General features: G+C 42.2%; 1 protein-coding gene across 1 annotated transcript; it reads right to left on the bottom strand.

The window, feature by feature from the left end:
- On the bottom strand, positions 1-26514 carry LOC311111506 (zinc transporter ZIP1-like). The gene is made up of 4 exons (XM_084154242.1): positions 25650-26514; positions 17041-17171; positions 16176-16496; positions 1-1953 (listed from the first exon to the last, which is right to left on the bottom strand). Exons 1-4 carry the CDS (start codon positions 25762-25764, stop codon positions 1600-1602), a joined length of 921 nt encoding a protein of 306 aa, XP_084010368.1. The 5' UTR covers positions 25765-26514; the 3' UTR covers positions 1-1599.

Here is a 26514-nt window from a genome sequence, read left to right as displayed (position 1 = left end):
CCAACTTGTTTAATCATCATTTTACTGCAACAGTGTCAGAGAGGAGAATGGAGCAGTAAGAGGAAGCACTTGAGATAGTGTTGTTATAAACTTGAAGCCTTGTTAACAACAGAAACATGACTCAATGCTGGGGTAGGGAAACTATCAACACAATGACGAACCGAGTCAGGAAAACACGTGCTTAAATTGAAGTTCTTAACCTCTGTTAAAATAACTTCATAATCTCTCTAAATATATTGTTCTCCAAAAAGCAACCGGACTATTGCTCTGTATCAAACTCGTGATGTGGCACTGACAATACACTCTCTCAATTGCATCATGTCAATTACGAAATGAATGATGCCTCCACACAAAGTGATGACATGAGGTAAAAACCCTGGGAAAACATTACTTATACCAAGATGGTGTTTTAACGCTGAAGGACAAGAAGTATCTCTCCATACAAATCATTCAAGTATCTGACATGTGAAATAAAAAATGTTAGACATTTAACATTGATATACTTAGGTACATTTAACACTTCTGTTGATTTTACAGACAATACTGTGTTAATCACAATGTTTTGTCTTTGCATATTAGCCGACAAGGTGAAAAATCTGCCGATGTGCCCTTGAGCAAGGCACTTAACCCTAATTTGCTCCAGGGGCACCGTACTACTATGGCTGACCCTGTAAAATACATTTCACTGCACCTATCCGCTGTGTGACAATAAAACATCTTCTTTATTAATTTGTAAGGCATAGTATAGTTCTCAAGGTGAAAACAATTTTTGTTCCACAATGGCGATAAAGCATTTAATACTTCAACTTAACTGTGGAGGCTCCAAAATAGTGCTCACGTTGGGCACACATCCAAAAGGGTAAACATGATGCAATTTACATTTGACCCTGTATACATAATGAGATATTGATGCGACGGATTAATTAGACTATTAAGAGATATCAAGTTAGTCTGGGTACCAGTCTTTTTAGCTAACATTCCACTCCTTGCCACCCGTCAATTGCCAAAGAGACCAGGCAATCATGACGTCAGTTCAAACAGCTCTTTTTTCAGTGATCTTCAGTTATGTGCAAAAGGTTACAAACAGCGATTGTTAAAAAATTGATACTTTAAAAGAAAGATAACCAACCACTGGTATGTATGCAACAGGATAAACAACCAATACATTCTGTGTGCTTATTTTTTTCCCAGTGCTAAAACAATCAAATTAAAAAGAAGTACCTCACTAAATCTAATCGATTTGAAATCATTAAAAGTTCTTAAATGAAAGACTGTCTTACCATCCTTGGCTGTGAAATTAAAATCTATGCTAAAAGCAGGATAAAAAATACCAATGAGTATCACACCTTTAAAAACAAAAATACAGAGTAAGAACAGCTGTGACCCTTAAATAAAAGTGGCACACGGGCACAGCCAGACATGGGCACTGTAATCTCCCCTGCACCAACACTGCAGTAAAACGGGACCGGTTTTATGTTGGCCGTCTCCCTGAGACACCTCCTCTTATTGCGACCCTAGTACACAACATCAAGTCCCATGATTCATATGAGCCACACCCATATTCCTGCTAGGTCAGTTGCTCCAGTGGGTGACATCCTCTCAGCCCAGGAAGGTGAGGCCCGCCATGACGCTGAAGCCCAGCAGGATGAAGAACACCTTGAGCAGCTGGTTCTCCGGGGAGTTCAGCTCGTGAGGCAGGATCTCCATGAAGGTGATGTAAATAAAGGTCCCGGCCGCCAGCCCCTCCAGGATGGCCTGGATCAAAACGCCTGCCGCCAGCTGGGCCTCGATAACCCCGATGCCCACTGCGATTCCCAGCGGAGACATCATGGCGAAGACGCCCACGTAGGCCGCAACCCACATGGGCGGGACCGCGCTCTGCACCAGCTTCACCGATAGGCTGAACACGATGATGCTCTTGTGAACCACAATGGCGATGCAGATCTCTAATACCTGGATAGGATGGAGAGAAAGCGAGATCGAATGAGGTTAAATTCCTCTCCTACTTCCTTTCTCTTTCTTCATCGCAATAAGATGAAGAAAGCTGTATAATAAACACAAGCTGTATAAATGACTGCTGTATAAATTACACGTCATTTATAATTCTTTGAAAAGTCTATAAACAGGTTAGCCTAAATAGCTCTGTCACTTCAAGCCAGATAAGGGTATTTGATCAACCAGAGAAAGCAGTTTAAAAATGAAATTATACTCCATAGTTTAAAGTATTCAGATGTTTTCAGACCTCAAAAGTAGTCTAATATCAAATTAAGTTCACGACCCAGGCCATCTGTTTTGTCAGAAACTTGCATGTCTTTATAGTGTATTGACTTAGTAAAATATCTCGTCAGATGTGGTGCATGCTGTGTGAGTGATGTTATACTGAGGATGTGAGAGAAAGTGCATGGAAATCATGTGTGTCTCGCTTCCCTCTGCCTCTCTACATTGCATAAATGAACAAGAAACTCTAAACCTCCTGACACTACGGGTGATTGGAAAGAGTTGTCCTAGGGCGTTCTCTTTCTAAGCACAGCAATAACTTTCACTATGCTTTTGTGATGGAAAGAGACTTCCCTGAATACCAACAAAGGACAATACAGTGCAAAGGAGAACTGTACGTTTAGATAAAGTCCAAGAGCACATCACATGAAAAGCAGGGGTTAGAAACATCTACTTTATTTTTTCCCTAGATAGAAATAACAGCATTCTCCCTGCACTGTAATTTACAACTTGGTAAGAGCTATTGATAAAAGCTAGGTAAATGAGTAACTCGTTTGGATAAGGGATTTCTAAATATAAAATGACACTTGTTTTAGATATATTTGACCTTATAAATCGCTGGAGACAAATGTGAAACCAATCATATGGCAGCAAACTGAAGCATATAAACTTTCCCACAGTATTGTTTATGAAATGCTGTGCCATTATGCAGAATAAAAAATTGTACAGCCTTTTAACTTGCAGGGATGGGCACTCTCGAATGTATTAATTATAGGCTACCCCGACATTCTCTGTTTCCTATTCCTATCATGTTAAATATTAGCCACAATCAGAATCGACCGTCAGCAGACCTAACAACCACACATATTGAACTGCCAATTTACTTTTAGTTCCCTTCAGTTGGTACAGCCTACACTTTCATTCCATTTCATTACATTGTTTTGTTTACCTACATTTGCTTCCTCTAAACGCTGTCACAGCCATGTGGTTGTTGCTGAGGATCATTAGTAACAGTTGATAATATTTATAAAAAATAAAAATAAAAATGTAGGCTAATTAAATCGTTATGGAGCGGAGCACAGTTTGATCCCGACGCATGGCGCAATAGTTGGCTGTATAGTCACATTTCCATGGTTAGTGCAGGCAATAGACGAGGGTATAGCCTACCATTGTACTCTATTCTCCCTATTATAATTATATGTACACTAATCTTCCAACATTACCATGGTTGAAGAACTGAATGTGGGATTTTCAGAATGAATCAAAACACAGTTCTTTCTTTCGTGCATAAAGGCTCTTTACCAGTTTATGATTTATAAATACTTTTCTAACCCTAAATAATCTACAAGTATTTATTTTATTAACCAATTGGTGCTGAAACTGAGACAAATATGCTTATTAGAAAGCTTTCTTTCATGATCCATAATATTCTGAACCCATTCAATCTAAAAACAATTCGAGTGAGTCTGTGGACAAAATTCTAACTAAAAAGGTACATCGTATTTAAAGGGATGGCTTAAGATAAATGTACAGAAAACCCTATTGAATGAAAACTCCACGAGAAAATCTGTTGGCCAGCAAGTAGGAGGGTTTTCAGCGGTTTAATTACATTTGTTCAGCACGTGCAAGGGAACCACACATGTTGTACCAATTAGTTTTTCCTCGGTCGCCCATGCCATTTTAATAAATTATTTATATTCTTCCATTGTGTTAATGATGGCGGATTGATTGATTTCAATGTTTTTAGTATACGTTTTTGTCAGGACAGGTGATGAGAAGAGAAGTGTCCAGCCCATTGGCTATCTCACTACACCCCTATATGCCATGTCTTGAAATATGCAGACAGACGGATTAAAAGTAAATAGCATCAATTAACAGCACAAAGTAAATGGACTGTCCTGGGGGAGCTCAAATGTGCGCTCAGTCAGAACTTCTGGGTATGCTCTAGCATTGATCTGTATACAATGACGAGATGCTCATGTCTCCGCCCTAACAATGGGAGTCGTTGTCCCAAAGGCGGGAAGGCAGGCGACAAGCTTAGGTTCAAAATAAGCCCATAGAAACGCATTGGTCGCTTCACCTCTTCCTCTCTGGCTCTAGTCTCCCTCCCAATGAGTCTCTCGCACCAGACGGCTTTCTTCCGCACAGGAGACTAGATCTGCTCTTTCAGGTACAGATGGTGCTAAAGCAAAAAGCTAATTGTAGGACAGTCGAAGGACAGAGGGATACACTAGCTAGAACTGTCTGATCGCGGCTCTGGTAGGACAAAAAAGCATGACTGTGACTGGCCAATTTGATTGTTTCCCCCATGGTGTTTATCATGTTCTACTGTAGGTGACAGGGCGACATGTTGTGTGCACTAAAACAGCATAAAACCGGGTGTATCACTGTTGGCTGTCGGCAAAGGAGGTCATACAGTGGGGGAAAAAAGTATTTAGTCAGCCACCAATTGTGCAAGTTCTCCCACTTAAAAAGATGAGAGAGGCCTGTAATTTTCATCATATGTACACGTCAACTATGACAGACAAATTGAGAAAGAAAATCCAGAAAATAACATTGTAGGATTTTTTATGAATTTATTTGCAAATTATGGTGGAAAATAAGTATTTGGGTCACCTACAAACAAGCAAGATTTCTGGCTCTCACAGACCTGTAACTTCTTCTTTAAGAGGCTCCTCTGTCCTCCACACGTTACCTGTATTAATGGCACTTGTTTGAACTTGTTATCAGTATAAAAGACACCTGTCCACAACCTCAAACAGTCACACTCCAAACTCCACTATGGTCAAGACCAAAGAGCTGTCAAAGGACACCAAAAACAAAATTGTAGACCTGCACCAGGCTGGGAAGACTGAATCTGCAATAGGTAAGCAGCTTGGTTTGAAGAAATCAACTGTGGGAGCAATTATTAGGAAATGGTAGACATACAAGACCACTGATAATCTCCCTCGATCTGGGGCTCCACGCAAGATCTCACCCCGTGGGGTCAAAATGATCACAAGAACGGTGAGCAAAAATCCCAGAACCACACAGGGGGACCTAGTGAATGACCTGCAGAGAGCTGGGACCAAAGTAACAAAGCCTACCATCAGTAACACACTACGCCGCCAGGGACTCAAATCCTGCAGTGCCAGACGTGTCCCCCTGCTTAAGCCAGTACATGTCCAGGCCCGTCTGAAGTTTGCTAGAGTGCATTTGGATGATCCAGAAGAGGATTGGGAGAATGTCATATGGTCAGATGAAACCAAAATATAACTTTTTGGTAAAAACTCAACTCGTTATGTTTGGAGGACAAAGAATGCTGAGTTGCATCCAAAGAACACCATACCTACTGTGAAGCATGGGGGTGGAAACATCATGCTTTGGGGCTGTTTTTCTGCAAAGGGACCAGGACGACTGATCCGTGTAAAGGAAAGAATGAATGGGGCCATGTATCGTGAGATTTTGAGTGAAAACCTCCTTCCATCAGCAAGGGCATTGAAGATGAAACGTGGCTGGGTCTTTCAGCATGACAATGATCCCAAACACACCGCCCGGGCAACGAAGGAGTGGCTTTGTAAGAAGCATTTCAAGGTCCTGGAGTGGCCTAGCCAGTCTCCAGATCTCAACCCCATAGAAAATCTTTGGAGGGAGTTGAAAGTCCGTGTTGCCCAGCGACAGCCCCAAAACATCACTGCTCTAGAGGAGATCTGCATGGAGGAATGGGCCAAAATACCAGCAACAGTGTGTGAAAACCTTGTGAAGACTTACAGAAAAAGTTTGACCTGTGTCATTGCCAACAAAGGGTATATAACAAATTATTGAGAAACTTTTGTTATTGACCAAATACTTATTTTCCACCATCATTTGCAAATAAATTCATTAAAAATCCTACAATGTGATTTTCTGGATATATTTTTCTCATTTTGTCTGTCATAGTTGACGTGTACCTATGATGAAAATTACAGGCCTCTCTCATCTTTTTAAGTGGGAGAACTTGCACAATTGGTGGCTGACTAAATACTTTTTTTCCCCACTGTAGGTGCTCCCGCTGCCATTGAATGTAATAAAGGTTTAGACAGAGGCAGGGTCATAGTGATTTGCAATAGACACATAAATCATAATGATTTGTCATTCTCAAAATATCTAAAACATGCCTATGTGTGTTTAGTTTGTAAGCTCAAATGGGCAGTGATGTCCAACGGGCATATACAAAAAAAAATACTTTCTCATAGAATATGGGGTCATCCTGCAGGTGATTTCTGAAACGTATTAAATATTTTTAAGAATCCATTGAGTCTAAGATAAGGAGGGTTTTCCCCCCAAGGTCGAGAGAGAGAAGGCCTTGTTGTACACTCCAGCCCCTAATTTGCTACTTGTATATGTAGTCTCATGTCCACAATATTGATATAATGATTAAGTTTGTCACCTGGAAGCTTAGCCAAATAGGGTCTACCGGTTTATTGAAAAACTCTACACTCACGCTGTTGTGATATGTTGAATTTGATTACTGTAACCAATTACTGCAAGGCACATTATGACGCAAAACCAGGTATAAAACAGAGATGAACAAGGAAGTAAGGCTTTGAGAAAATGTACTTGACATCTGTACTAGAGTTTTCGCCTGTGCGCCCTGTCAGGTCTTCCTGCTTCGATGCCTGTTTTGTCTCTGCTTGTCTTTGTCAATAAAACATCTCATACTCTGGAAGCCATCCTGATCTTACTTCATTATTGATTTCTGAGACCTTCAAATCACAAAGCATGATAAAATTAATTAGTCAGCTACAGTAATTTTGAGAAACATTAGTTAATAGTTTGGTAGATGTTTTGGTCAAATAAACCAGTTATCTACCTTTGATAAGCAGCTAGCTAGCTATAGCTCCCATGTCAATTTCAAGTCTATAGTGCGTACACTCACTGCTCTAGAATTTAGAGAAAAACGGGCCAACTCAAAAGGGTGCTACGAAATTAAGTTCTTTGCCCCATGTCATTATACAGCACATATAATTAATCATTAGATTATTCTCTACAATATTATAACCTTAATATACTTGTACTTGACAGTGTTGATGAAATAAGAACGTTAATTTGCTGTGACCGTTGCTAGTTTAGATCAAATCAAATCAAATCAAATCAAATTTTATTGGTCACATGCGCCGAATACAACAGGTGCAGACATTACAGTGAAATGCTTACTTACAGCCCTTAACCAACAGTGCATTTATTTTAAACAAAAAAGTAAGAATAAAACAACAACAAAAAAGTGTTGAGAAAAAAAGAGCAGAAGTAAAAAATAAAGTGACAGTAGGGAGGCTATATATACAATAGAATAAAGTGACAGTAGGGAGGCTATATATACAGGGGGATACCGTTGCATAGTCAATGTGCGGGGGCACCGGCTAGTTGAGGTAGTTGAGGTAATATGTACATGTGGGTAGAGTTAAAGTGACTATGCATAAATACTTAACAGAGTAGCAGCAGCGTAAAAAGGATGGGGTGGGGGGGCAGTGCAAATAGTCCGGGTAGCCATGATTAGCTGTTCAGGAGTCTTATGGCTTGGGGGTAGAAGCTGTTGAGAAGTCTTTTGGACCTAGACTTGGCACTCCGGTACCGCTTGCCGTGCGGTAGCAGAGAGAACAGTCTATGACTAGGGTGACTGGAGTCTTTGACAATTTTGAGGGCCTTCCTCTGACACCGCCTGGTATAGAGGTCCTGGATGGCAGGGAGCTTTGCCCCAGTGATGTACTGGGCCGTACGCACTACCCTCTGTAGTGCCTTGCGGTCAGAGGCCAAGCAGTTGCCATACCAGGCGGTGATGCAACCAGTCAGGATGCTCTCGATGGTGCAGCTGTAGAATTTTTTGAGGATCTGAGGACCCATGCCAAATCTTTTTAGTCTCCTGAGGGGGAATAGGCTTTGTCGTGCCCTCTTCACGACTGTCTTGGTGTGTTTGGACCATGATAGTTCGTTGGTGATGTGGACACCAAGGAACTTGAAGCTCTCAACCTGTTCCACTACAGCCCCGTCGATGAGAATGGGGGCGTGCTCAGTCCTCTTTTTTTTCCTGTAGTCCACAATCATCTCCTTTGTCTTGGTCACGTTGAGGGAGAGGTTGTTGTCCTGGCACCACACGGCCAGATCTCTGACCTCCTCCCTATAGGCTGTCTCATCGTTGTCGGTGATCAGGCCTACCACTGTTGTGTCGTCGGCAAACTTAATGATGGTGTTGGAGTCGTGCCTGGCCATGCAGTCATGGGTGAACAGAGAGTACAGGAGGGGACTGAGCACGCACCCCTGAGGGGCCCCCGTGTTGAGGATCAGTGTGGCAGATGTGTTGTTACCTACCCTTACCACCTGGGGGCGGCCCGTCAGGAAGTCCAGGATCCAGTTGCAGAGGGAGGTGTTTATTCCCAGGATCCTTAGCTTAGTGATGAGCTTTGAGGGCACTATGGTGTTGAATGCTGAGCTGTAGTCAATGAATAGCATTCTCACGTAGGTGTTCCTCTTGTCCAGGTGGGAAAGGGCAGTGTGGAGTGCGATAGAGATTGCATCATCTGTGGATCTGTTGGGGCGGTATGCAAATTGGAGTGGGTCTAGGGTTTCTGGGATTATGCTGTTGATGTGAGCCATGACCAGTCTTTCAAAGCACTTCATGGCTACAGACGTCAGTGCCACGGGTCGGTAGTCATTTAGGCAGGTTATCTTAGCGTTCTTGGGCACGGGGACTATGGTGGTCTGCTTGAAACATGTTGGTATTACAGACTCAGTCAGGGACATGTTGAAAATGTCAGTGAAGACACTTGCCAGTTGGTCAGCACATGCTCGGAGTACACGTCCTGGTAATCCGTCTGGCCCTGCGGCCTTGTGAATGTTGACCTGCTTAAAAGTCTTACTCACATCGGCTACGGAGAGCGTGATCACATAGTCGTCCGGAACAGCTGGTGCTCTCATGCATGCTTCAGTGTTGCTTGCCTCGAAGCGAGCATAGAAGTGGTTTAGCTCGTCTGGTAGGCTTGTGTCACTGGGCAGCTCGCGGCTGTGCTTCCCTTTGTAGTCTGTAATAGTTTTCAAGCCCTGCCACATCCGACGAGCGTCAGAGCCAGTGTAGTATGATTCAATCTTAGACCTGTATTGACTCTTTGCCTGTTTGATGGTTCGTCGGAGGTCATAGCGGGATTTCTTATAAGCGTCCGGGTTAGAGTCCCGTTCCTTGAAAGCGGCAGCTCTACCCTTTAGCTCAGTGCGGATGTTTCCTGTAATCCATGGCTTCTGGTTGGGGTATGTACGTATGCGCTGCTCTTGGCAATCTAAATTGATTTGCATTTTAATGAGGGAAATAAGTATTTGACCCCTCTGCAAAACATGACTTAGTACTTGGTGGCAAAACCCTTGTTGGCAATCACAGAGGTCAGACATTTCTTGTAGTTGGCCACCAGGTTTACACACATCTCAGGAGGGATTTTGTCCCACTCCTCTTTGCAGATCTTCTCCAAGTCATTAAGGTTTCGAGGCTGACGTTTGGCAACTCGAACCTTCAGCTCCCTCCCCAGATTTTCTATGGGATTAAGGTCTGGAGACTGGCTATCATTCAGATGTTCATTGGCAAACTTCAGACGGGCCTGTATATTTGCTTTCTTGAGCAGGGGGACCTTGCGGGCGCTGCAGGATTTCAGTCCTTCACGGCGTAGTGTGTTACCAATAGTTTTTTTGGTGACTATGGTCCCTGCTGCCTTGAGATCATTGCCAAGATCCTCCCGCATAGTTCTGGGCTGATTCCTCACCGTTCTCATTGCAACTCCACAAGGTGAGATCTTGCATGGAGCCCCAGGCCGAGGGAGATTGACAGTTCTTTTGCGTTTCTTCCATTTGCGAATAATCGCACCAACTGTTGTCACCTTCTCACCAAGCTGCTTGGCGATGGTCTTGTAGCCCATTCCAGCCTTGTGTAGGTCTACAATCTTGTCCCTGACATCCTTGGAGAGCTCTTTGGTCTTGGCCATGGTGGAGAGTTTGGAATCTGATTGATTGATTGCTTCTGTGGACAGGTGTCTTTTATACAGGTAACAAACTGAGATTAGGAGCACTCCCTTTAAGAGTGTGCTCCTAATCTCAGCTCGTTACCTGTAAAGAAGACACCTGGGAGCTAGAAATCTTTCTGATTGAGAGGGGGTCAAATACTTATTTCCCTCATTAAAATGCAAATCAATTTATAACATTTTTGACATGCGTTTTTCTGGATTTTTTTGTTGTTATTCTGTCGCTCACTGTTCAAATAAACCTACCATTACAATTATAGACTGATCATGTCTTAGTCAGTGGGCAAACGTACAAAATCAGCAGGGGATCAAATATTTAATTCCCTCACTGTATGTATATATATATATATATATATATATATATATATATATATATATATATATATATATATATATATATATATGTGTGTGTGTGTGTGTATGCATGTATGAATGTATGTATCATGCTTTGTGACATTTTAGTCATCTCTAGTTTTTATTATTAATTTCAACAGGGGAGTCATGTTGAGACTAAAGTCTCTTTTACAAATGAGCCCTGCACAATTCAAAAACAGGCACATACAAGTATAGATCAACATAAATATAGACAATATACACATTAAGATACAAAACAGTCAATTAAAACATTCTTCATTCTAAAAATCCTCTGTCAGCTGTCTGAATTGCCCTAGGGACTTCAAAGCATGAAATAGGTGTATTTATGAGGTTGTTCAAATGCACAGATCACTTTATAGATCTTCAAAAGAAACTACCGGTATTTAGATAATGTATTTTCACTTATTGCATCTGCATGCTTGTTGCGTTCTCCATGGTGCACTCGTTCGATCGTCAGCTGGCTGGTCGTTCTAAATAGTATAATCTAATCTGTTCGAAACAGTGGCAGCATGTGCAGCAGTGGTCATTCGGTTTTTGACATGCAAAAGTGAAATGGGTGTATTTATTCAAAATGTGCAGATCGCTTTATATACAGTGCCTTCGGAAAGTATTCAAACCCCTTTTCCACATTTTGTTACATTACAGCCTTATTCTAAAATTGATTAAATTGTTTATTTAAGTTATTACAAATAAAAAACTGAAATATCACATTTACATAAGTATTCAGACCCTTTACTCAGTACTTTGTTGAAGCAGCTTTGGCAGCAATTACAGCATCGAGTCTTCTTGGGTATGATGCTACATGCTTGGCACACCTTCATTTGGGGAGTTTCTCCCATTCTTCTCTGCAGATCCTCTCAAGCTCTATCAGGTTGGATGGGGAGTGTTGCTGCACAGCTATTATCAGGTCTCTCCAGAGATGTTAGATCGGGTTCAAGTCCGGGCTCTGGCTGGGCCACTCAAGGACGTTCAGAGACTTGTCCCGAAGCCACTCCTGCGTCGTCTTGGCTGTGTGCTTAGGGTCGTTGTCCTGTTGGAAGGTGAACCTTCATCCCCGTCTGAGTTCCTGAGGGCTCTGGAGTAGGTTTTCATCAATGATCTCTCTGTACCTCGATTCTGACTAGTTTCCCAGTCCCTGCCGCTGAAAAACATCCCCACAGCATGATGCTGCCACCACCATGCTTCACCGTAGGGATGGTGCCAGGTATCCTCCAGATGTGATGCTTGGCATTCAGGCCAAAGAGTTTAATCTTGGATTCATCAGACCTCATGGTCTGAGAGTCTTTAGGTGCCTTTTGGCAATCTCCAAGCGGGTTGTCATGTGCCTTTTACAGAGGAGTGGCTTCTGTCTGGCCACTCTACCATAAAGGCCTGATTAGTGGAGTGCTGCAGAGATGGCTGTCCTTCTGGATGGTTCTCCCATCTCCACAGAGGAACTCTAGAGCTCTGTCAGAGTGACCATTGGGTTGTTGGTCACCTCCCTGACCAAGGCCCTTCTACCCCGATTGCTCAGTTTGGCCGGGTGGCCAACTCTAGGAAGAGTCTTGGTGGTTCCAAACGTCTTCCATTTAAGAATGATGGAGGCCACTCTGTTCTTGGGGACCTTCAATGCTGCAGACATTTTATTGTACCCTTCCCCAGATCTGTGCCTTGACACAATCCTGTCTCTGAGCTCCACGGACAATTCCTTCGACCTCATGGCTTGGTTTTTGCTCTGACATAAATTGTCAACTGTGGGACCTTATATAGACAGGTGGGTGCCTCTCCAAATCATGTCCAATCAATTGAATTTACCACAGGTGGACTCAAATCAAGTTGTAGAAACATGTCAAGGATGATCAATGGAAACAGGATGCACCTGAGCTCAATTTCGGGTCTCATAGCAAAGGGTATGAATACTTAGGTAAATAATGCTTTTCTGTTTTAAGCTTTTAATACATTTGTAAAAATTTCTACAAACCTGTCTTCGCTTTGTCATATTTCATCAATTTTAGAATAAGGCTGTAACGTAACAAAATGTGGAAAAAGTCAAGGGGTCTGAATACTTTCCGAAGGCACTGTATCTTCTCAAAGAAACTGCCGGTAGTTCGAAATCTTACCATCATATTTCTGTCATGCTGTTTGTTGACAAAGGTCCGGTTGAGCAGCTCATTTCTAAAATGTGGTTTGTTAGAGGACTGGAACAAAAGCCTGCACACCCAGTAGCTCTTCTGGAGGTTGGTTGACCACCCTTGTAAAACATTGCAACATTACAACCAAATACGTTCTATGCCTTTATAAAATAATTTGGTCATTCAATAGATCAAAAGATCAAATGGCTATGTAGCCTACAAATCTTCAGCTGAAGCAAGCCCACAAATGTTCAAGAAATGTACCTTTTCTAGTTTAGTCATGTTTATCTTCGCTACTTTAGAAGTGTTTACTTTGCAGGCGGACTAGCATATATTGAGTAGCAATGTCCCATACATTGGATGCCCAAATAAACTGGAAGTATCTACAAAAGTTTTGCAGCCATATAATCCAGAAGAAAGGCTACATCTAATATTTTTTCCTAACATTACTGTTTGCGGTTCACACATTTGTATTTATATTCACATGATTAGATTCAACGCGATTGAACAAAATCCCAACAAATACAATGGCGAAGTTAATCGTTTGATTCGTCAAAAAGAATCATATGAGTCGTTCAAAAACTTTGTATGGGCTAATTTGCAGTGTCGATGCAGGGCCGGACTACTGCATTTGGGGGCCCGGGGCACCGACCTCAAAGCTAACTTCCTGCATTTCAACACATTTTGCCATGGTGCAGAGAGAAGCATTTGCAGATTTATAATGCTATTCTAGACATTTTGTCATGAGGCTAAGATAAACCTTAAAATGTACACAGGGCTCTAACATTAATGATATGCATGTCAATCTCTCATGGCTCAAATTGGAGTAGAGATTGACTTCATCACTACTTGTTTTTGTAAGAAGTGTTGACAAGCTGAATGCACCAAGCTGTCTGTTTAAACTACCAGCACACAGCTCGGACACCCATGCATACCCCACAAGACATGCCACCAGAGGTCTCTTCACAATCCCCAAGTCCAGAACAGACTATGGGAGGCGCACAGTACTACATAAAGCCATGACTACATGAAACTCTATTCCACATCATGTAACTGATGCAAGCAGTAGAATCAGATTTTAGAAAACAGATAAAAATACACCTTATGGAACAGCGGGGACTGTGAAGAGACACACACAAAGGTACAGACACGCATACGCACACAAACGCTAGCACACGCACTCTACACACAGGCACATTGTTGTATGGTGGTATTATACATTTCTTATTGTAGATATGTAGGGGTGTAATAATGTCATATGTTGTACTGTTTTATATGTAATGTAAGTGGCTTAATGTGTTTGGACCCCAGGAAGAGTAGCTGCTTTTGCTGTTTTTATAGCTCATCTTATGCTTTTGTTCACAGTATGCCATGAGGCTGAGAGAAAATGTTGCAGTTTTAAAGCTCATTTCCTGCAATTCTACACATTTTGTTATGTGGGGCACCCACCCGTCCTCCAGGGGGAGTTGGGGGGCCCCCTGGAGGTCGAGGCCCCAGGACACATGGCCTGCGTGCCCGTTCGGTAAGCCAGCCCTGTATCAATGGAATGTTTTTTTGGGACGAAAACATAAATGTGCTGTAATAGCTAAACAGTTAACTAGACAGATACACTACATGACCAAAAGTATGTGGACACCTGCTTGTCGAACATCGCATTCCAAAATCATGGGCATTAATATGGAGTTGGTCCCACCTTTGCTGATATAACAGCCTCCACTCTTCTGGGAAGGCTTTCCACTAGATGTTGGAACATTGTTGCAGGGACTTGCTTTCATTCAGCCACAAGAGCATTAGGGAGGTCGGGCCTGGTCAGGGCTCTGTGCAGGCCAGAAAAGTTATTCCACACCGATCGAGACAAACCATTTCTGTATGGACCTCGCTTTTTGTACGGGGGCATTGTCATGCTGAAACAGGAAAGGGCCTTTCCCAAACTGTTGCCACAAAGTTGGAAGCACAGAATCATCTAGAATGTCATTGTATGCTGTAGTGTTAAGATTTCCCTTCACTGGAACTAAGGGGCCAAGCCCGAACCATTAAAAACAGCCCCAGACCATTATTCCTCCTCTACCAAACTTTACAGTTGGTACTATGCATTGGGGCAGGTAGCGTTCTCCTGGCATCTGCCAAACCCAGATTTGTCTGTTGGACTGCCAGATGGTGAAGTGTGATTCATCACTCCAGAGAACGCGTTTCCACTGCTCCAGAGTCCAATGGCGGCGAGCTTTACACCACTCCAGCCGACGCTTGGCATTGCGCATGGTGATCTTAGGCTTGTGTGCGGCTGCTCGGCCATGGAAACCCATTTCATGAAGCTCCTGACGAACAGTTCTTGTGCTAACGTTGTTTCCAGAAGCAGTTTGGAACTCAGTAGTGAGTGTTGCAATCGAGGACAGACGATTTTTACGTGCTACGCACTTCAGCACTCGGTGGTCTCGTTCTCTGAACTTGTGTGGCCTACCACTTTGCGGCTGAGTCGTTGTTGCTCCTAGACGTTTCAACTTTGGCATGCTGACTGCAGGAATGTCCACCAGAGCAGAATTTGGCAGTACGTCCAACCGGCCTCACAACCGCAGAACACTTGTATGGCGTTGTAAACAGACTGCCCCAGGGTGGCAGTGGGGTTATGGTATGGGCAGGCATAAGCTACGCACAACGAACACAATTGCATTTAATCGATGGCAATTTGAATGCACAGAGAAACATACCGTGACTAGATCCTGAGGCCCATTGTCGTGCCATTCAACGCCGCCATCACCTCATGTTTCAGCATGATAATGCACGGCCCCATGTTGCAAGGATCTGTACACAATTCCTGGAAGCTGAAAATGTCCCAGTTCTTCCATGGCCTGCATACTCACCAGACATGTCACCCATTGAGCATGTTTGGGATGCTCTGGATCGACATGTACGACAGTGTGTTCCAGTTCCCGCCAATATCCAGCAACTTCGCACAGCCATTGAAGAGGAGAGGGACAACATTCCACAGGCCAACTCTATGCAAAGGAGATGTCGCGCTGCATGAGGCAAATAGTGGTCACACCAGATACTGACTGGTTTTCTGATCCATGCCCCTATCTTTTTTTTTTTTAAGGCATTGTGACCAACAGATGCATATCTGTATTCCCAGTCATGTGAAATGTACTGAAATGAACTGTAAAATCTTTGAAATTGTTGCATGTTGCGTTTATATTTCTGTTCAGTATAAATAATACAAATTGTATTTTCATTTGAAGAAAGAAGTAGTTGAATATTATTGGAATGTATTTGAAAATACACTTGGAAAGTATTGGCATGTATTTGAAATGTATTGGTGCGTTTGTTTTAGCTGACCCAGTGCCACAGGTGGGCAGAGATTTCACTTTTAGGACCAACGGAATGGTCTAATATGTGCCCCGGGCAAGCTAAAACGAATGGCCCTATTGCGCAATTTAAGTACAGCTCGCTCTCCAGCACCTACCTTTGAGTCTGTGGTCTGCAGCCCGATGGCCAGGCCCTCGAACACAGAATGGAGGGAGAGTGAGAAAAAGAGCATGAACGAGCGAAAGGAGGAGTGGGCCTGGAGGTCCATGTGGACGTGGTGGGCACTACCCTCCAGGTCGGTGGACGAGGCTCTCCCCTGCCCGTGCCCATGGCCGTGCCCGTTGGCCTGCATCAGAGGTGCTCTCTCCTGGTCTGATCCTTGCATGGCATCTTGTCTGCAGTTCAGAACGATCCTCTCCATGATGAGCACAGTGAAGAAGCCTGCAGCCATGACGAACTCTGGGAGGGGGAAGCTGGTCTGTTTGAGATACAGAGGTGAAAACAACCAAAGTAGGAGTTCTGTTTAAATAAACGCCAAGGATTAGGAATATAGATAATAAGTAAGTAGTCCTTAACACATCACCAGGTAATGAACCTGTGGATTAATTATAATAACTTCTGCACTAACTAGCACATTTCCCCATGTGGGAACACTGTTTTACAGATACAATATAACTAAAGTATAACTGTTGTATCTATTGTAACTATCCCTTAATACATTGGTTTGTGTCATGGATAGTCATATAGCTTTTTGTCATTTTACAAAGGGGATGGGAGTAGCTGGCCCCGTGTTCATACTGGCCCCGTGTAGCTCAGTTGGTAGAGCATGGCGCTTGCAATGCCAGGGTTGTGGGTTCGTTTCCCACGGGGGGCCAGTATGAAAAAAAAGAAGAAGATGTATGCACTCACTAACTGTAAGTCGCTCTGGATAAGAGCGTCTGCTAAATGACTAAAATGTAAAATGAGTGTGGCCAGGCATCAATGACACTTTGTGATGTTGCTGACAGACAGAAGAGACTTACGTCCACCCTCCGTGCGGCCAGCTCAGCATTGATGTCTGACAGGTAGTCTGGGATGATGTCCAACAGACAGGCAGCCAGGAAGACGCCTCCGGCAAAACAGCTGATGAAACTCAGGACCACCCGATGGGTTTCTGCATGATAAAAATCGCTACTGTTTAATGCTCAACATAGACAGACCCTGGGATTTTCCCTGACCATGTGACCTGACCAGGAACAACTTTGGGCCCTGATCAGGTGAGCTGTTAATGAACCCAGAGCTCTTCCTATTCAGGTCAGATGGTGGGGTTAGAATAAAAAATACCTGACCCTAGCCATATATAGTGCCTTCAGAAAGTATTCACACCCCTTGACTATTTCCACGTTGTTGTTGGTGTTGTTGTTATAGCCTGAATTTAAAATAGATTAAATTGAGATTTTTTTTTGGGTCACTGACAATATCCCATAATGTCAAATTGGAATTATGTTTTTGGAAATCTTTACAAATTCATAAAAAATGAAAAGCTGAAATGTCTTGAGTCAATAAGCATTCAACCCCTTTATGTCGTGTCAAGCCTAAATCAATAATTTCAGGAGTACAAATGTGCTGAACAAGTCATAATAACTTGCATGGACTGAAAATGTGCAATAATAGTGTTTAACATGATTTTTGAATTACATTTACATTTTAGTCATTTTAGCAGACGCTCTTATCCAGAGCGACTTACAGTTAGTGAGTGCATACATTTTTAATAATGGCCCCCCGTGGAAATCGAACCCACAACCCTGGCGTTGCAAGCGCCATGCTCTACCAATTGAGCTACAGGAGGCATGAATGACTGCCTCATCTCTGTACCCCACACAGTCGAGCAGTGAATTTCAAATACAGATTCAACCACAAAGACCAGGGAGTTTTTTTCAATGCCTCGCAAAGAAGGGCACCTATTGGTAGATGGGTAACAAAGTAATTAAAAAAAAATCAGATATTGAATATCCCTTTGAGCATGGTGAAGTTATTAATTACACTTTGGATGGTGTATCAATACACCCAGTCACTACAAAGATACAGGCATCCTTCCTAACTCAGTTGCCAGAGAGGAAGGAAACCGCTCAGGGATTTCACCATGAGGCCAATGGTGACTTTAAAAAACAGTTAAGAGTTTAATAGCTGTGATAGGAGAATACTGAGGATGGATTAACAACATTGTAGTTACTCCATAATACTAAGCTGTGCAGCGCCCATCGTTGTTGGCTCAATAACCCACATTTTTTATTTAACATTGTTATCAGGAAATATTCCAAACGTATGTAAAGTAAAAAATATGGAAATCAGCTCGTGCTGCCACTCGATAAGGGCGGGGATAGTGGTGATCTTAATAATTATCGCCCCATTTCAAGGCTTCCTTGTCTAACTAAGATTCTTGAATCCTTTGTAAAATGTACAACTTTGCTCTTTAGTTGAAAAATGTATTTTGAATGTAAACCAATCAGGGTTTAGGCCTGGTCATAAAACTATTACAGCAGCCACTTTAGTTGTTAATGATCTTGTCAATGCTGATCTTGTCAGACACTGAAATGAAATGTGCTGCCTTGTTTGTGGACCTGTCAAAAGCTTTTGATACTGTTGATCATGCTATTTTATTGAATAAGTTGTCCTCGATAGGCCTTAGCTCTGACGCCTGTTCATGGTTTCATGATTATCTTAGTGACAGAAGTCAGGCCATCGTGATTGATGGGGTGAAGTCTGAATTTCTTGAAGTACATAAAGGTGTACCACGGGGTCAATTTTGGGACCTATTTTCTTCACTATTTCTATAAACACCATTAGTCAATCTGATACTATTATGTATGCTATTGCCGCAACTGTTGATTTGGCTGTGTCAAAACTACAGTCAGATTTTATAGCTATGCAGGAATCCCTTGCCGATTTAAAACTTGTGCTTAATACAGGCAAAACAAAATACAAACTTTCGTAATAATTTTTCTGATGAACTACATGTTCACTCATGGTTCTCCAATCGAATGTGTTCCTGTATATAAATACTTAGGCATTTGGATTGACATGGATTTGACGTTTAAAATAAACATAGATGAGCTGGTTAAGAAGCTAAGATTTAAAGTTGGCTTTTTCTACAGAAACAGATCGTGCCTTTCTCTAAGCAGTAGGAAGCAGATTATTCAGTCAACCTTTTTATCTGTTCTTGATTATGGTGACACATTCTATCAAAGTGCAGCTGCTACTACTCTTAAACCTTTGGATGCAATCTACCATAGTGCCCTTCGCTTTGTTACGGGTGACAGTTTCGATACTCATGACTGCATCCTGTATCAAACGGTTGGCTGGACTTAGCTGAAGACCTGTAGAGCTCTACATTACTCCCTTTTGGTTTACAAGGCCCTACTTCCGTCTTATCTACCTTTGCTGCTGAAGTATAGACACTGGAGTTGCCTAACCCGTTCAAAGGATTAGTTCATGGCTACCTGACTGAAGTTGTCTGATTAACTTAAGTTTTGAATCAAGGAAACTATGCATTTCCTTCACTTAATGTGACATAAGCTGTGATATGAATAATGTGTGATTATCTGACGACTGATCATTTAATCTTTCTTATGGGTCTAAATCAGCTGTTAACCGGTCAGAAAAGAGACACCTTATGGAGATACCACTAACTGATAAAAAAAAACTAAACTGGAAGTGATCAAGAAGTGCAATCAAACACTCAGGGAGCACCGAAATGAAACGGCCATGATAGCTCCTAATGTCACCCTCTGCTTAAAGGAAAAGAGAGAAGCAACTGAGATAATCATCTTGCAGAGACCTGAAGGAAGTATTGAGCAGCATTGCACAAACACAGAAGTCAAAACTACTCATCAGCAAATCAGCCCTAGCAAAACAAAAGCTGTCTTAATATGCTGCTGAAGGGATAGGGATGGCCCATACAATTTAGGCACACATTAAACAGTCTCTTATCACTGTAAATGTTACGGTCCTTCATTGTTTTAGTAATGCCCTGAGTCATCGTGTATAATATATATTGGCAGCCGGACATACAGAGACTGCTGGGTCTAAAGAGAAAGTTAAAAGCAAGGGTGTATTCACTAGTAACCAAACTGAGGCAAATGGGCTGAAACTGGGAGGGACCTACCTGAACTTGTCCAATAAGAAACACTTGTTTTTAGGCCTTTTTAATAAAACACTTTTTTTTTAATGGTCGCTCACAATGTTAAGAGCTTTGATTTCTGTCTACAAATGTTGCGCTACGGTTTGCACTAATACATTTACCTCTGACCCTAAGCAGGGCTGCGTTCAGTACTTTTTTTACTTTCTGGAACGTTCAATTGAACGGAAACGGTGCTGTACTCAACAAACAGGGCTGTGATCAGTACGTTTTTATGTTCAATTGAACGGAAACGGTGCTGTACTGAACGACCAGTTGAAAAATGGGTAGGGGTTGGTTTGTGGGTTGGTGAACGCTGTCAGCATGGTCCGCATGGCCACTGCCCTTTAAATACATCACTCATTGCTTCAAGCCACACCTTCCAAACGGGAGCAAACGGACCTCAAAGTTTGTTCAAGAACGTTTTGGGGAAATGTGTCGTTCAGTACAAACTGCAACGTATCAAACGTTCAAGTAAACTGAATGCACCTCAGTTGAAAAACGGGGAGGGTTTCTGTTATGGGTTGGGGAATGCTGTCAGCATGGCCACTGCCCTTTAAATACGCCACTCATCGCTTCAAGCCACACCTCGCCACACCCACCAAACATACCTCAAAGTCTGTTCAAGAAAGTTTTGGAGAAACGTGTCGTTCAGTACAAACCGTTCCGCAACGTAGCAAATGTTCAAGCGAACTGAACGCACCTCAGCTGTTGTTTTGCTTCCACTGAAGGTCTGTGGGTTGAGTGTTCACTGGAATGTGACATCTTAAGGGGCTTCATCCCTGTCAGGTGACTCTCTCCCCCCCCTCTCTCTCTAATCCAGTGTTATTCAAAGTCAGCTAGTGATTCTGGAGAACTGCAGTGGGGTCACCAATAACTGTATTTAATTATAATTTTAGGAGTACAGATTATTGTATGGGCCAATATACACGTTTTTCAGAAAGATAATATAAATTGACTAAATGTATTTATTGGTTTCTTTTCATTTATAAGGTTATTTGTTGATGTAAAAATCTAAATGTACAGATTTTAGGGTTGTGTCATTAGATTTTGGGTGGGGTAAGGTCGGGAGAAATTCTAGTAAAAAAATAAAGAATTAAATGGGGTCCCCAGAAATTCAGGCAGGGAAAAAATGGGTTCCCCGGTGAAAAAGTTTGAATACCACTGCTCTAGTCTGTCTGTCTCCTGTGCCTTGGAGGAGACTCAATGATTTCTTATCCTAAGAAATCAATGAAGTAAATGTGATAATCTAGGCCTAAATCAATTATGCAAATGTTATAATACATATCTATCTATCTATCTATCTATCTATCTATCTATCTATCTATCTATCTATCTATCTATCTATATATATATATATATATATATATACATACATATATACATACACACACACACATTATTTTTTCCATCAAAATAAGAATTTTTGGAGAGAACCCCATTGTAAGCTACATGGGTTGGAACTGGTTCCGAAAACCGTAAAAGAACAAAACAATTTGAGGAACAGAACCGATAACGAAAGTGATCTATACTGTTCCGGAACAGAACCGTTACTTTAAAAGCTTGGGAACTGGTTAAAATGTTATTTCAAATAAATATTTATTTGTCACATGCGCCGAATACAATAGGTGTAGACCTTGCTTACTTATGAGCCCTTAAAAAAAATGACTCTGCATTGTTGGTTATAATAATAAGAAATGTTGTTTGCTAAATAGACTAAAGGAAAAACTAACACAATAAAATAACAATAACCAGGCTATATACAAGAGGTACCAGTACCATGTCAATGTGCAGGGGTGACTATACATGTACAATTACCTCGACTAACCCGTACCCGTTATTGTGTTACTATTTTTCCTTTAGTCTATTATAATATTAATATCTATTTTATATTATTAACATTTTTGTTTAGTTTTTTTACTCTGCATTGTTGGTTAAGTCTCGTAAGCATTTCACAGTAAGGTCACACCTGTTGTATTAATAAACAGAGAGTAGCAGCAGCGTATGTGAGGAGTGTGAGAGAATGTGAATGTATGTGTGGGGCGTCAATATGCATGCGTGTGTGTGTGTGTGTGTTGGAGTGTCAGTGACGTATGTGTGGGTGTGTGGTTAGAGTCCATCGAGCCTGTGCAAAAGAGTCAAAGCAAAAAAAAGAATAAAATAAGGGGCTCAATGCAAATAGTCCGGGTAGCCATTTGATTAACTGTTGAGCAGTCTTATGGCTTTGGGGTAGAAGCTGTTAAGGAGCCTTTTGGTCCTAGACTTGGCGCTCCGGTACTACTTGCAGTAGCAGAGAACAGTCTGTGGCTTGGGTGGCTGCTTCATCGTCGTCGGTGATCAGGCCTACCACCGTTGTGTCATCTGCAAACTTGATGGTGTTGGAGTCATGCGTGGCCACGCAGTCGTGGGTGAACAAGGAGTACAGGATGGGACTAAGCACTCACCCCTGAGGGCCCCCTGTGTTGAGGGTCAGCGTGGCATATGTGTTATTGCCTACCCTTACCACCTGGGGGCGGCCCGTCAGGAAGTCCAGGATCCAGTTGCAGAGGGAGATGTTTAAGTCCCAGGGTCCTTAGCTTAGTGATGAGCTTGGAGGGCACTATGGTGTTGAACGCTGAGCTGTAGTCAATGAACAGCATTCTCACGTAGGTGTTCCTTTTGTCCAGGTGGGAAAGGGCAGTGTGGAGTGCAATAGAGATTGCGTCATCTGTGGATCTGTTGGGGCGGTATGCAAATTGGAGTGGGTCCAGGGTTTCTGGGATGATGGTGTTGATGTGAGCCATTACCAGCCTTTCAAAGCACTTCATGGCTACAGACGTGAGTGCTACGGGGCGGTAGTCATTTAGGCAGGTTACCTTGGCGTTCATGGGCACAGGGACTATGGTGGTCTGCTTGAAACATGTAGGTAGTACAGACTGGGTCAGGGAGAGGTCGAAAATGTCAGTGAAGATACTTGCCAGCTGGTCAGCACATGCTCTGAGTACTTGTCCTGGTAATCCATCTGGCCCTGTGAATGTTAACCTGTTTAAACGGCTTACTCACATCGGCTACAGAGAATGTGATCAAACAGTTGTCCGGAACAGCTGGTGTTCTCATGCTTGGGTCAGTGTTGCTTGCCTCGAAGCGAGCATAGAAGGCATTTAGCTCTTCTGGTCGGCTCGCGTCACTAGGCAGCTCGCGGCTGGGTTTCCCCTTTGTAATCGGTAGGATTCAGTCTTAGTCCTGTATTGATGCTTTGCCTGTTGGATGGTTCGTCGGAGGGCATAGCAGGATTTATTGTAAGCGTCTGGATTAGTGTCCCGGTCCTTGCAAGTGGCAGCTCGAGACTTTAGCTCAGTGCGGATGTTGCCTTTAAATCTATGTTCTGATTGGGATATGTACCTACGATCACTGTGGGGACGACGTCGTCAATGCACTTATTAATGAAGCCGGTGACTGACGTAATATACTCCTCAATGTCATCGGACGAATCCCGGAACATATTCGAGTTTGTGCTAGCGAAACAGTCCTGTAGCTTAGCATCCACTTCATCGGACCACTTCTGTATTGAGTGCGTCACTGGTACTTCCTGTTTGATTTTTTGCTTGTAAGTAGGAATCAGTTCCGAGCATTTTTTTCCAGTCCCACAAAAAAGCGCCTATGCAAAGCCCTCACTGTCACTCAGAAATGTATTCCAGTGTCTGCCTGCCTGCCAGCTGAAAATCTTTGCCTGTGTGTGTGTAGGCTACCTGCCCTTCCCCCTCCCTCCCTCCCTCCGAAGAATAGTCTACTGTAGATACTGACTTTACACACGATTCAGAAATTAGGGAGATTTTTTATTAGATAATGGATTAACTTTTTCAATGCTAGTTAAGGATACTATACTTATCGCGTTTCACATTGGATTTATTAACAAAAGAAAGTGTGTTTTTATTTTAATTCTGGTGCCACTGTTAGCAAACTAGCTAGCTTTGGTCGAGCTCTCAAACTCTAGGCGGAATTATGTGTAATGGAATGGAACTGAGAGTCATGATCAAGGGCTAGCTCTGGTCCAATGTTAGTTAAGCCAACTCTCTGAAGTTCAAAGACATTCAAAGTTCCTTCATAGAAGCCGCTCCTCTGTAGGTATAATTCTGTGGGCCTAATTCAGATCATGCATGTCATAGGAACAAGATTCCCAGCGCTCTTCTCACCCTCGAAATTTCAGTTGCATCTCACACCATACACTACACTTGTCTGTCAAATGCATGTATATAGCTTGCCCACTCCATAGCAAGATGCTCTACCTATTGGTGAAGTAATTTAATGTTGAGCTAAATGTAAAAACAAATATATATATATTTAAAAAAAAGCAATGATATGAGGAACAAAGTTTAAAAAGGAACAGAAAGGAACGATATGTTACTTTTTGGGGGTTCGAACCGGTTCAGAACTTTATTTTTCTTGTGGAAACAGTGGAACAGAAGAAAACAAATTACGGTTATGTTCACCATTGGAAAAGTATTATTTCGGTTCCAACCCATGGTAAACTATACACAGCTATTTTAGAGGCATCTTTCTTTTAAATGTAGACCTATGCGCTAAAATCAAAGGTTTGTACTACCATAAGCCAATCAAACTAATCCGTAGTGGATAAATACATTTGAAAAACTTTCCTTAAAGCTCTGATTTAGGTTACATCTTTTGTAGATTACTAAAAATTATGAATGAATAACATTTGATTGGAATGTAAATTGTAATTTGGCGGTCATAAAACCAATGGAAGAAACAAAGATAAACACAAGCCCACAGCAAACATTTGATTGGATTTGGCAAACAAGTTGATAGGCAAATGTTGATCACATTTATGAAGGCATTGCAAAAACACTTGCATGTGATTTGCTTCGTCCCGCAACTAACTCTGGCATCCATTATCAACCAAACCTAAACTATTCGGTTTCACCAAAATAACGCTATCCATAAACAGAGGCATATCCAATATAACTAGGAACAATACTTAAGATTCGTCAGGTTGAACGTGTCCTTCGCTATCGAATAAACGTTTAAAACATGTTTTTATCCAGGGTCTCCCAATTCCCGCCTGTAAAAGTGGGAGATTACGTGGTAGTTTACTCTCACGTGACTGCGTGGTCTAGAATGGACTACAATGCCATGGCAGCCCACACAGGCGGAAAATGGGACACCCTGGATAAAAACGTGTTTTAAACGCTTACTTGATAGTGAAGGACACATTCAACACGAATTGTAAGTATTGTACATAGAGATATTGGATATGACTCTTGTTGACGGGAAACGTTATTTTGTTGAAACCGAATAGTTTAGGTTTGGTTGATGAAGGAAAGGACGTAAGCTTCCGCAACGAGCCATCTGGCTTGTTGTGGGACGAAGCAAGCATAACGTTTGTTCAACACATCGCAAGTGTGGAATTGCATACGGGGTTACAGCATGGAACTAGCTAGTTAATATAGAACTTGTAGGCTACCTACAGAAACGTACCTGTCCCACTGGTTTCTCTGAACCACTTCATCCGAGCAGGGATAAATCCGAAAAATAGGGTCAGGAGCAACAAACCCACGAGGGCACCTATCTTCACCTGTAACAAGTAGTCCATCTCGATTTGTTACTAATGTTATACCGGACTGAATCAAAACTGGCTGTTTTGGGATTACCTAGCCTAGTAAATGGCAATTTACACCAACTAACCGTGAAGGCAATGAGATGAATACGCCATACGAACAGGTTTGCGTTACTGAAAAACAAAAACCTATGCTATTCGAAAACTCATATCCCTACTACACTGGCAATTTAAGAAGCTATTTATGCGCCTGCTAGCTACATGTTTACATTGTCCTGCAATGTGTTGGAAGACTTTGCGCTAGTAGTAGTCTTCTGCCAGCAGCACAAATGATGATGTCACTTTGTATGGTAATGAGGGAACCTTAAATAAAAGCCCGCATTTCAAAACATTGTAATATGGATAACTCATTCAAAAAGGACTGTTATTTTATATTTTTTTATCCGCCATATTGTGCCAGCATAATATCCTGCTGCTAGGGGAACTGTAATGATCTTCGCTAGCTCTTTCTCCAGGTAGCCACGCCTACTATGCTAATTTTAAGAATACAGTACGATTTTCTAACATAGCGCAGCTCATTGCAGAGTCCACAGAAAGTTACGAATCCTTCCTAGGCACATGATAACGCGTGACCTGATTCTTGTGACCAAACGAGACATTTAATCAATGTCGTCTCACAACGTACAAGGCCTACTAGGAATGTGGTGCCTTAGTGTGTTCCACAATGTTTTATAAATCCGTTTCATGTTAGGACTAGATCTAGATGCTACACAACATAATGGAAGC

This window comes from Coregonus lavaretus, assembly GCF_964263955.1.
Source record: "Coregonus lavaretus genome assembly, chromosome: 37".
NCBI classification, from domain to species: Eukaryota; Metazoa; Chordata; class Actinopteri; order Salmoniformes; family Salmonidae; genus Coregonus; species Coregonus lavaretus.
This window is presented reverse-complemented; position numbering and strand designations above follow the sequence as displayed.

Excerpts from the sequence above, each read along its gene's own strand:
- LOC311111506 (XM_084154242.1), bottom strand. The coding sequence starts at position 25,764 with ATGGACTACTTGTTACAGGTGAAGATAGGTGCCCTCGTGGGTTTGTTG. Across the intron at positions 17,172-25,649 it reads CAGAGAAACCAGTGGGACAG|AAACCCATCGGGTGGTCCTG; the intron begins GTACGTTTCTGT and ends TTTATCATGCAG. Across the intron at positions 1,954-16,175 it reads TGCAGACCACAGACTCAAAG|GTATTAGAGATCTGCATCGC; the intron begins GTAGGTGCTGGA and ends CATCCTATCCAG.